Source organism: Vombatus ursinus, unplaced genomic scaffold, assembly GCF_900497805.2.
Source record: "Vombatus ursinus unplaced genomic scaffold, bare-nosed wombat genome assembly UNPS02011353.1, whole genome shotgun sequence".
Taxonomy (NCBI): domain Eukaryota; kingdom Metazoa; phylum Chordata; class Mammalia; order Diprotodontia; family Vombatidae; genus Vombatus; species Vombatus ursinus.
Genome location: NW_020951131.1, coordinates 2105395 through 2117692, shown reverse-complemented (window position 1 = coordinate 2117692; position 12298 = coordinate 2105395). Strand labels below are relative to the sequence as shown.

The following is a 12298-nucleotide window of genomic DNA, read 5'->3' as shown; positions in this document are numbered from 1 at the left end:
GACTCGTCTAGGGTCCCACAGCTAGGAAGTGTCTGAGGCTACATTTGAACTCAGGTTTTCCCAACTTCAGGCCCAGTCTATCCACTATGTCACCAGCTGCCCCAGTGTCTGAGGTTGGAAAAAGATGGAAAAAGTCACAGCCGGGTGGGAATGTTTGCACGGAAATGTGATGGGAACTTCTTTGCGGAAAGGGGAAGCTGCCTACCTGGGGCAATAATTCCCCTCTGGGTACTGTTCAGAATGCAGGCGAGCCCCTGCCGCATGCTGCCTTCCCAATTACAAAGAATTCTTAATCTCCCCACCACAGACCTCTGAATATACTCTTACAGCACTCTGATCTGCTCAGCAACATACAGGACTCCCACAAGGAATGAGGCTGCCCAGGGCACTGGCCACTTGGGTTACTCCACAGTGATCGTGGCATGGAGGGGCCTGGCTCCTGGCACTACACTCCATCCACATGGCCACGTGGCCCTCTGCTGCAGGTGGTGCCACGGGCTGCTCTGGGATGGGTCAGTAGGTTAGAACTTCACTTCTCTGTCTCTATCAGCCACGCTCCTTACTCGGTACCAGGGAAGGGTGTTCATTCCACCCAGAGATGATGCAAGCTGGGCCTGCCCTGCTTGCTTATAGCCCAGGACGAGGCCCACTTCCTCAACTTCCTGAGTATCCAACAGCAGACAGCCACAAAGGCTGGGGGACTTCACACCCCTCTAGGTGAGCGTCCTCTAAACTACAGGACGGCTGCTTTTGGTGCCCACGGTTGGCCAAAGAGAAGAAGGAAAGCCCAAATCCTGTGAAAATGCCCCAGACCGCGAATACTCATAGCACCAAATCATGGATGTTTCCACTGTAGACCACAATGAGTCTGTGGGAAAGGAAAGGCTTCTGAGATGGTCAAGACACTCTGGTTTGCTCAGGACACGCCTCTAGCACCTCAATCTTGGGCTCATTTTCACCAAATTCTTTCCAACCCTCCTCTGCCCCCCAACTCTGGGTTGGCAGAGAGAGCTCGGAACACGTTGCGCCCACTCGGGACGTCGGGCAGCTCCTGGAAGCGTTAAGCTTCTCTTTAAGCTACAGAAAAGGGGTGTGGCACGATTCATGAGAGCTTGTCATTAGCGGGGAGCTCCTCGCCAGAGGGCCCCAACCCGAGGGTGTTCCCGTGTTCCTGCCCTGTTCTGGCTAAGGGTCACTTACTTGCTCGCAGGCCAAAAAGGCTGCGATGTCGCCCTTCTCTCCGGTGTGGTGGATCTCAAAGATGAGCTGAATGACAGACGCCAGGTGGTCTTTGGGAGCCGCACACAGGTGCACCACCTCCACAGGGAAGCAGTTTCTCACTTCGATGTGAGGCACGTTCCCATAGTAAGAGCTGAGCTTGCTGACCAGGGGAGGAGAGGTGATGATCACAAGCTTCAGCTCAGGCCTGGCCAGCAAAACGTCTTTTAAAAGGCCGAGTAACACGTCCGTCGAGATGCTCCTTTCATGCACGTCATCCAGGATGACGACCCCATAGCAACCCAGAAAAGGAATGGACATCATTTCTCTCTGCAAGATCTCATCAGTACAGTACCTGGGCAGAGAAAACACAGGTGAGCACACTTCTCATCTGCCCAGTACGTTACACAACCCTATAAACAGGCAGGTGTCCACGCCTGTCTACTTGGTAAGTGCAGAGGCAAGTCCCTCCAAATCCAGGGGCCCCTCCAGCCTTGACGTCCTTCTCCCCAAGGGCTCCTTAGGAAGGCTCACAGTCCAAATGACCTTGTCAGCTAATCTTTCCCTCCCTGTGTTGATGAAAGGTTCTGCACTTGAGGGGTTTCCTTGTTAAGAAAATCACCTAAGAAGTGTCCTGGTGGGTCCGCCTGGTGTCCCCTGTCTGGCAGGGCTACCCCCATCCACTCTGGCCATCAGCCAAACAGTAATCACGTCTTTAGGGCCTGCTAGGGGCCCCGCCCCATGCCAACACACACCTGGGAGTCAAAGTCTCAGCCCTCTCTTTTTCCTCAATATTCCCTTTCTTTTAGAATAAATTAAGAATTTAAAATATGACCAAAGCATCCTTGGGGCGAAGGGGCTGAATAACCAGTTATGGATGGATCGACTAGGATTTGTCCAAACCATTCCTGATCCTTGGCCCTTGCTGGGGAATCCAATGCCTGTGTGGGAAGTAGTATCCTTTTAACCCAAGAATTCAGGTTATTGATTTCTGCTCCCAAATTTATCTCCTTCTAGCTTCCTGGGTGTGCTGGGTAAACCATGTTCACAGTCTACACCTGGATGGCCTCCTAAAACCCTGTATGTTGGCTCTGGACACACTGCCCTTCAGGGTTTTTTAAGCTTTAAGAGAACTTCAGAAAGGCTGTGTGGTAGAGCCAGTACACAGCCACTCCTAAGGCGAGCAAGACTTGGGTTCAACATAACCACTGCCTGACCCTGCCTGGGCAAGTGACTTACCACCTCCATGCTTGAGGCAACTCTCAAGATGCTAAATGCCAAGGATGGTGCTGACCCACACTGGTGGAGAAAGCCTCCTCACCTGGGAGGTCTCTGTATTAAAGAAATCCCAGGCCCATTCCCTAGCTATAAACGGAATATTTCTGTCTTTCTTTTTTGAAATTTGTATAGAATCATCAATGACAAAGGACAAAGCAAACTAAAAGATGAGGAAAAGCTGGCCATTTCAGACAGTGACACCACGGCCAAGAGACATGAAGCAGGGGCACTTTCCAGCCAGCCACCAGCAGCTCCTCAGGACCTCTGATGATGGTGACAGCTGCCCTCTCTGCTGGGTTACTGGCTGCTGACTGGCTGGTGGAGCCCCTGGCCTGACGAGGCACAGGGTGGCCACTCAGCCCACCCTTGTTTGATCCGTTCCAGGAGTTCAACCTTCCTAAGATCAGAGGGTCATAGGGGACCCTAAGAGATTGTCCCTCATTTTACAGAGGAGGAAACCGAGCCCCAGAGAATAACACGAATTGGCCTCCCAGGCTCAGCAGAGCCTTCCTAGTCATGCCGGTCAGGTTTCTCCCCTGACTCTTATCCTACAAAACCTCTTTGACTATTTCCTGCAGGTAAAGAGGTAAAATCACTTCATCGGTTTTAAATTTCCTTTGCCAGATGTTGTGAGGTTGCCTCCTAGAGGTCCTTAATTCCACTGAGCTTCTTAATAAACAAATCATGGCTTTCAGCTTGTCTTCTGATTGCACTCTTTTAAATTATTCACAGCTGGCAACCTCCAAACGCTCTGACCCGTTCTCCATTACTTGGACGAGGGAGAGGAGGCCGCTGGTCCAGGTGAAACAAAGCTGGGATGGCTGGTGTTGCCCTGGGGGAGGATAGTGAGCAATCTTACCCTGGGGCTCCCAAAGTCAGTTTACAAGTAGAAAATGAGGCTACCGCACCAGGGAAGAGCCCTAGGACTCGAGCTGCCTGCAGGCGGAGCAAACAGGGCTGGGGGTCCCCCACCCTGCCTGGGAGTTTCCTCACTCACATTCAGACCAGGACTGGCTGCTCTGTCTAATGAGGATCATCACACAATCACAAAAATAGAATCCTTTTACAGAGTTATCAGCCCCTTTGCCCCAAGGATGCTTTGGTCATATTTTAAATTCTTAATTTATTCTAAAAGAAAGGGAATATTGGGGAAAAGGAGAGGGCTGAGACTTTGACTCCCAGGTGAGGAAGCTGTCTCTTCTAATCCAGGCTGGCCCCCTGGGGCACTGAGAAGGGCCATGACTTCCCCACCCTCCTTCCTGGCTTTGAGGGCTAGCTTTGTACCCGTTAGGCTAAACAAAGTGACTTGGTTCCCGGAGCACCAGTGATCTCCAAGCACCCAGTGAATAGCCCTCCCCGTCTGAGCCTACCTGTCCTTTCCCCCATCCCCTTCATGGTGTGAGGGGCTTGGGCTACAAGGAAGGCAGTGTGGTGGGATGGGGAGCTCCTGGGCCCTCCTCCTCTCTGCCCTCATGTCCTCGAGGTTCTGATTCCACAGGAGTGCAGGGCGGGGAGGGGGATGGGAAGGCCTGCACCAGAGTCCAGCTCTGACATTTGAGGGGGTGAGTTTGAGGCCACCCACATGTGGATGGGGGAAGCATTTTCCTGAGATCCTTTCAAAGTTGAAAATGATTTCCTCTAAGCTGGAGGCCCTTCCTGCTCATCTGAACAACAGAAATGTCAGCTTTTCCCCAGAAGCAGCTAACCACAGTGCAAAAAACCACTAGCTGTACAGCCACTGGATCTGGACTCTGAAGCCACCTCTGTTCCCTTGGCCTTGAGAGTCCGTGAGGTCCTTTCAGCCCTGAGTCAATGACCCTAGCCTAATCGTGCTAATGGCCTGTGTCTCGGAAGCTCTGTCTGACTTCTAGACTGCCCCCATCCCACTTTGGAGAATGAGGCCCTGTGGCTCAGAAGGAATGAGAACAATACGTGGCGGGGGCAGGGCCTGCCTCAGTGGAGCATTTGGACCCCACTCGGGGGCCCAGCCCAGCCAGCCCCAAGCAGCTGGCGCTGCCCGTCCCATCTCCCTATTACGTAGTGGTAGGTGGACCACTTATTCCCCCCAATCGAATGGAAGCCGTCTGAGGACTCCTGCACAGGCCAGGCCCCCAAGAGGGCCTCCCTCCAACCCAGTTGATCGGCTGAGTGCAAGGTCTAGTGTCTCCCAAAACTTGATTCACTGAGGGGATTTTAGCCAAAACCAAACCATGAGCCCTGAAGAGGGCCATCCAGCAATCAGAAGCCCTGTTTAAAAACCTGACTGAGCAGCCTCTTCCCGGGCACCTCCTCTCCAGAGAGAAGCAATTATGTGCACGGGGACGGACTTCGTACCTGCCTGGAGGTGGGCATGGCGCAAGCCGTCATTCCTGTGGCTGAAACATCCTGCATGGTGCCAAAGAGATTCTCTCCTTGCACGCCTTTCTACAGAGGCAGGCACACCAATTCTATCACCTCCTGGCTTTCAAAGTGGCAGCTGGAGAATGGGAGGCAGCAGGCAGAGATTCAGGGGGAAATCTTTGTTCTCCTGGCTTAAAGGGGTCCCAGCGAACCAGTGTGTGTGTGTGCGTGCATGCATGTACGTGTGTGCGCGCACATGTGCGTGTGTGCGCGCGCATGCATGTATGTGTGTACGTGCGCGTTCATGCATGTGTATATGTGTGTGTGCGCACGCGTGCGTGCATATACGTGTGTGTCCCACGGTGGCCTTGCTGCAGTTCTGGCTGGGATGGTGTCTGTGGCCAGCATCCCCAGGAGAGAACAGAATGCGTACAAACCTCAAGATGGTTTCGCTGGTACAGCAGTTTTCAAAAGGGACGACATAGCCGACTTCATGCCCCAGAACGACATCCATTTCATCCGCAACCCGCAGAGCGAGCTGGACGGCGGTCAGCCTGTGTGCCTGTGTGCACACCACAGCTCCGTGCTGGTAACGCACAGAGAGACAGTACTCAGCGCACCACTGTGGCACCTGGGGGAGAGGAAACAGGGTCACTGAGGATCGCTGGGTGCCTGCTAACATGTGCAGCTGGTGGTCCTGGCACTTCGCAACAGCGGGCCCCTCCAGAACACAGAACCCTTGGTAGGCCCTTGCTACATGTGTGCCCGTGAGGGATGAGCTCTGGGTCCACACAAGGCAACAGCTAGCAGACAAGGGAGAAGCCCAGCCCCCAGAACGTAAGCCTCGGGGGCCGAAGGGGATGTCAGAGGGAAGAGGAGGCCAGCGGGGGGGGGGCCTAGGAGAGGCCTCCTGCACTGAGGGGGGGGTGGGCTACAAGCCAAGTCCTGAAGGAGGCCCGCGGGCAGAGGCAAGGTGGGGCAGCATGCCCGCCAATGCAGGAACAAACGTGCAGCCATGAATGCAGAGGAGAGGCATGAACTAAAGGTTCTGTTGGGTCTGGGGAAGGAGACAAGACTGCCAAGGTGGGGCATGGAGGTGAACCACGGACAGCTTCTTGGAGGAGGTGGCATTTGCCCGGGGCCCTGGAGAACAGCTGTGATGCCAGCCAAGGTGTCCAGTGGGCAAACCCCAGCCTGTGCCCAGAGGAGGGGAGGTGTGTGTGTGGGGGCAGAGGGGACATCCCCGGGGTGTCCTTCCCCCAGAAAGGGGGGAGCCCCCGCAAACTCCTCATCTCATCAGATCCGGTCAGCCTTGGGAGCGAGGGCAGAGGCAGAGAGTTCATGCTTCATTTCCTACCAGGACACCCCGGTACCCCTCCCTCCTCCTCTTTAGCTTCCTTTTGTGTACATTCTTCCCCCTTTAGACTGGAAGCTCTTTGAAGGCAGCTAACTGGCCCAGTGGATTGTTCAAATCTGGCCTCGGGCACTTACTAGCTGTGTGACCTTGGGCAAGTCACTTCACCCTGTTGGCCTCAGTTTCCTCACCTGTAAAATGAGCTAGAGAACCAAATGGCAAACCACTCAAGCGTCTTTGCCAAGAAAAACCCAAACGGGGTCATGACCAAACAACACTAATGAACTGTCTTTTTGTACTTAGCACAGTGCCTGCCACATGGTAGGCATTTTATAAATGTTTATTTCCTATTGAGTAGAGCGGTGCCAGACGGTGGAGGGCCTTGAATAATACACTAAACAGATCTATAGATACGGACAAGGGCTGAGTCAAGGAGGGCAGACAGCGCAGGGACAACGGAACCATGTGGTGGCAGGGAAGGCAAAGCAGGGCAGGGGGGCGGGGCACCGGGAGCACCCACGCTGCAGTCCCTGTCAGAAGTGCAGGATTTGCTCACTGGCCTTGGTTTTAAGGGAAGGCTCATTGGGGAGCGAGGTGGTTATATCTGGAAATTTTGGGAAAGGCTGTGATATCACCCTGTGATATCAAACAAAAGGCGCCAACAAAACATTTTTTAAACTACAAGCACCACACCCCAGTTTGGTGAATGGTACAGGGAGTGGGTCTGGGGACAGAGAGAGTCAGTTCTGTTTGGCACAGATGGAGGTGGGGGTGCCAGTGGGGCTTCCAGGGGAAGGGGTCTGTTAGACGACTTCTTTCTGGTGGTCTCATTCCAAGATGCTATGTTCCAGGAACATCAAGCTATTGCATATTCATAAACTCGCTACTAGCAAATGAAATATTAGAGAAATAGGAATGAATTGGCTGTTTGGTCTCATGCCCAGGCTAAGAAGCAAATAAAAATATTCAAATCATTTCTTCTCTGCACTGGGTTCTGAAAAGAATTTTCTTTTGTATTGATAGCGTTTATTTTCTAGCATAAAAGACTTATTGCCCACTCGAAATCTTCTCAAAGGTTGATGTCCATCTTTTGAAAAAAATAAATAGCTATGCTCTAAGGAATTATATTTACATTGAAATCTGTGAATCCAAATAAAAATTACAAATTATCCCTTGAAGAAAATGTAGATAGATGCATCTTACTAGCAAAATATATATCACCCCCCCTCAAAGTAGGCAAGGTAAACAAATACTGGCAATTCGTAATTAAAACAAAAACACAGCCAGTAAGAAATGCATTCAGGCCAGTCCTCTTTAGAAAAGGATGGCACTTACTAAAATCGTCATTTCCAAAGGTCCTTTTGTGTCTAATAGACCCCTTCCGCTAGAGGTCCCACCAGCACCCCCACCTCCATCTGCACCAGCCAGAACCGATGCTCTCTGCCCCCAGACCCATTCCTCCTTATGACTACCTGTTTTGATCCATTCACCAAACCCGGTTGTGGCGCTTGTATTTTAAAAGATGTTTATTGACACCTTTTGTTTGATGTCACAGCCTTTTCCAAATATAACCACCTCACTCCGATGATGGATTAGCAGAGGACACTCGGCTGAGAGCTGATATTTTGAGGTCCTGTCCCTGGGATGGATTGAGCTTCTAAATAAATTTTTAAAAAATTATTCAGACAAAAGCTTTTGTGGACTCAGATTAGCTACAAGGGTTGATGTCCCTTTAGTGAAGGCTGGGCCAGGAAGACGCAGTCCATTCACCTGCTCCTTCCTCCATCCCTCCTCTTTCCTAGAGTCCCAGGAGTGGCTTGTGGGGTTGCTGGTGTCTGTGGCAGGGCTGCAGTAGGGGAAACCACACTGAGGAAGGCCCAGCCCCTACCCTCTCTGTTGTGATAACCTATTTGAAAGAACAAGACGGGAGGACTAGCTCTTGAGTGGAAGGCACTGGGAGACCAGGAGCCTGGTCTTTGCTCAACCCTGGCTGTGTGAACTTAGCCCTTCACGGCCTCCTCTGAGGATCAGGTCAGGCTGCAGCAGGGGGTCCCTACCTTTCCTGTGCCCTGGAACCCCATGACAGGCAGTCTGGAGAAGTCTACAGACACTTCCAGAGAGTGAGTCTGAGGAGCATCTCAGACAGGCCTATGGGCACAAGGTCCTTTTGGAAAGGCCTTGTGACCCACCCAAGCATCACATGACAGAGGAAATCAACTGTATTCACGTCCAGACAGACCTTTTCCCAGCTTGACCCTCCCATCTCTTCACCTTTCCTCCCCTCCAACCCCGGTCAGCTGCCACGCCCTGCTGGTCCTGCTTCATTTCCCATGCTAGCTGCCCCCAGGTTTGGGCTCCCTTCCACATTCTGGCCTGGGCCACTGTAATAACCTCCTGCCTCTTTTCCTGCCTCCAGCCTCTGCACCCTCCAGGCCAGCCTTCACAGGACCCAGGGCTGACCGGGGAACTTGTCTCTCCTGCTCACCTTCCATGCCTCCCTATTGCTGCCAGGCAGAATTGAGAGCTGCTGAGCCTGGTGCTCCTTGACCCAACCCCACCGTGCTGCGTCAGCCCCCTTCCAGCTCCTCGGACCATCTGCGGTCTCCCATCTGCCCAGACTCTCGCTCCTGATCTCAGCCTACAGAAAGCCTTGTGTCACTCACATCCGGTGTCATGTCCTCCATCCCAAAACATTTCTGCCGCCTCAACTACTCCCTCAGCACTTGGCCCATCTCTTCCTCGGTGGTGCCACAGTCTACCTGATACTTGTTTACATGTCAGACTGTAAGCTCCCCGAGGGGAGGGTACCTAGCACAGGAGTCTGTGTGGGGGAGGGACTTAAATGGGGGGGGGGGGGCTCTGAATCAGATGAGGCAGCCAGCCTGGCACATGATCCAAGAAGAGCTGATGGAAGTTTGCAGGGTGCTTTGGGGAAAGCTCTGGCTGCAGCATCCCGGGGGGATGTAAAAGGGGCCCAGCCCAGGCGGTGGCACCAGCCACCAGACACAGGCTCAAGAGGCCCTTCTGAGAAATACTCAACAGGATGCAGTGATATCTATCAAAGGAACGGTAGTGGGGACACAGGACAAGGGTCCAAGAGGACTCCACAGTGCGGAGGATGGAAGATGGAGATGACGGCAGTGCCAAGAACAGGCAGGGGAGTCAGGCTGAAAGCTGTGCCTGAGGCCCAGGGGCCCATAGGGCTCCCTGGTGCCAGCTCCATCGGCTCCAGGCTGGTGATGAGGCTGGGCTCCCAGCTTTTGCTGGAGGGCATCCAGAGAGAATACACACACTGACCACAAGCATGGGTCATGCCGTGGGGGAGCAGCTGGTGTGGGGCCAGGAAGGCTGTTGGTCTACCCCACAGGCAACCAGGCTGGCAAAAGCAGGCCAAGTAGGTAACAGTAAAAGAAGATGCAGAGTGGATGTAAGGGGATGCCTGGCAGGGCCTCGACGAGCACAGGGGCCTTCTGGACAGGCCTTTCTTTGAGGGCCATTCTGAGGGCAGTGTGTGTGACCAGGGCCACTTTGGAGGCCATGGATAAATGGGACTGGAAACTCGGTAAGAGGTTATGGCTGGAGACCCAGATTTACTGGTTATCTAGATAGAGGGAACAGTTGAAGCTATGAGATTGCATCAGGCTGAATATTCTACATTCTTCTTAATACGGGGGCACACAGGCCCCGCCGTCAGAGAGCCTGCCAGCCTTGGGGTCAAGAAGTCAGAGATTTAAATTCTCCAATCATTTAACATCTCAAGTGTCCCAGCCAGCTCTACCAGGCTAGACACTGCAGAGCAGATGGCCAGTTTCGCTGATCAAGGGAACTGGGGACTGGGGTTTCCAATACCAAGGGAGTCACAGATGAGGCAAAGAAGAAAACGTCTATGCCAGCATCAGCGTGAAGATGGTGCATATGAGGAAAAGGAGCCTGAGCTGCTGAAAGTAGAATTAGTGATCCCCACGCATCGCGTGTTCTAGTTCCAGATACTGAATTTGTACGCAGGCCATTTCCATCACCCCAAGGCCCGTCCACCACCCTCCCCTCGAGTCTCTGGCTTACGATAAGTAGGCTCTGCGGCTTGGCCCCAGTGAAACTGCAGGGAGCCTCTGAAGGCATCAGCTGATCAGGTGGGGCTGTGTGGTACTTGGAGATCAGATGGGGAGGAGAAGGGAGCATAGTCAGAGAGCCTGATGAAAGAAATCTAGAGAACTGGCACAGGACCAGAGCCAAGATGCAGGCTGGTAACTCCACTGTCGTCTGTGGGCTCCACTGTGGGTGCTCTCATGGGCACCCAGGCTATGCATACACATGCTACGGGCTGCATTTGAGGGCTCATTTATTTTCATCTACTCATATCACACTAACAGTGAAGAGCAACGCAAATTACAGTGTTATGTTCGGAAAAAAAGAGCACATTGTGTCATATGGACTTGTTGATAAATATAAATGGACTAAGTGGGACAAACGTCCTTAAAACATTTTTGTCCCTGACAAGATACACCCAATTCATTCATCTGTAAGACAAAGAGAAGTTTTATAAGTTGATTCAGAAATTAGGAATTCCGACAACAGTAGCTGACATGCCAGAGATGGTGGACCACCTCATTATAAGAGGTGGGTGTAGCAAGGTCGGCACCCATGTTGGTGTGAAATGGGAGAAGCTCCACAGGGCCAAGGCCAATCCTGGTGTTCACCCAACCTGACCGCCCACAGGTACCTCTCGATCATGGCTGCACCCGTCCTGCGGACACACAGAGCAAGGCCAATGTCTACCCAAGGAGCAACTTCTAAATGAACACAAAGGCAGAAAAGAGTGTGAGAAGGAGCCCTTGGTGAAGGCAAATGGGCGCATCTGCAAAGTGCTTTATTTCAGGAACACAAGGCAGACCCCTGTCGGCATGACGGGGCAGAAACAACAAGGGTCTGACTCAGCAGGAATGGCACTGAACGAGGCACAGACCAGGCAGAAGAGTCTAGTTCAGCTAAAACACGCAGTTTGGTGCTAGACCTTCAGTGTCAGGCTGAGGAATTCGAACTTTGAACAATAAGCACTGTAAGCCATCGGTTATGTCTGAGCAGTGCAGTGATGAGATCCGATAATAATCCCACAGAGGACAAAAAGAGGGACAGAAGGGTAGGAAACTGGAGGTGGGAGAAGAGTGATGAAGGTCTGAACTAATATGGTGGCAGTGAGAATGGAATGGGGGGGATGGAGTAATTAGCCAGGGAACGGGAGGTATCAAAGACGACCTCAAGGTATGTGGCCTGAGAAATCAGGAGAACAGTTATTTATGGGAGAGATAGAGATACTGTGACCAGGAGCAAGCCTGGCTTTGGGTGTGGGAAGAAGGTATGGCTGAGGAAAAGTTAGGAGTTATTTTCTTAGACAGTGAGGCAGATATCCCCTATGCTAGATTCACCTGATCTGTCTCAACCTATTGCTTGGTCTCAATTTCTCCTCCTAGAAGTTGTAGTCTTTTTCATCTTAAACCATTCATTTACTGGGGAAATTTTGACGAAAACTTGAGAACACGTATGAAACAAAGCAGGTAGTTTCAGAAAGTTTTGCTGTTTCTTCCAAGAAGACCTACAAACACCAGCATGCCAGCCAGAGACAGGCAGAGAGAGAGACCCAGCCAGAGAGAGACCCAGAGATAGCCAGAGAGAGAGAGAGACCCAGACAGAGACAGCCAAAGAGAGAGACCCAGCCAGAGACAGCCAAAGAGAGAGACCCAGCCAGAGACAGCCAGAGAGAGAGAGACCCAGACAGAGACAACCAGAGAGAGACCCAGACAGAGACAGCCAAAGAGAGAGAACCAGACAGAGACAACCAGAGAGAGACCCAGCCAGAGACAGCCAGAGAGAGAGAGACCCAGTCAGAGACAGCCAAAGAGAGAGACCCAGAGATAGCCAGAGAGAGACCCAGACAGAGATAGCCAGAGAGAAAGAGACCCAGACAGAGACAGCCAGAGAGAGAGACCCAGCCAGAGACAGCCAGAGAGAGAGATTCAGACAGAGACAGCCAAAGAGAGAGAACCAGCCAGAGAGAGACCCAGAGATAGCCAGAGAGAGAGAGACCCAGACAGAGACAGCCAAAGAGAGAGA

General features: G+C 52.4%; 1 protein-coding gene across 1 annotated transcript in view; it reads right to left on the bottom strand.

Annotated features, from left to right (window-relative positions):
* The window catches only part of DHX32 (DEAH-box helicase 32 (putative)), a 63421-nt gene that overhangs the window by 23286 nt on the left and 27837 nt on the right, over positions 1–12298 (bottom strand). The window contains exons 4-5 of the mRNA XM_027855952.1: positions 5274–5467; positions 1201–1573 (exon numbers count right to left, since the gene is read on the bottom strand). Of these exons, the coding sequence (XP_027711753.1) occupies positions 1201–1573; positions 5274–5467 (567 nt within the window). The remainder of the gene's footprint in view (positions 1–1200; positions 1574–5273; positions 5468–12298) is intronic.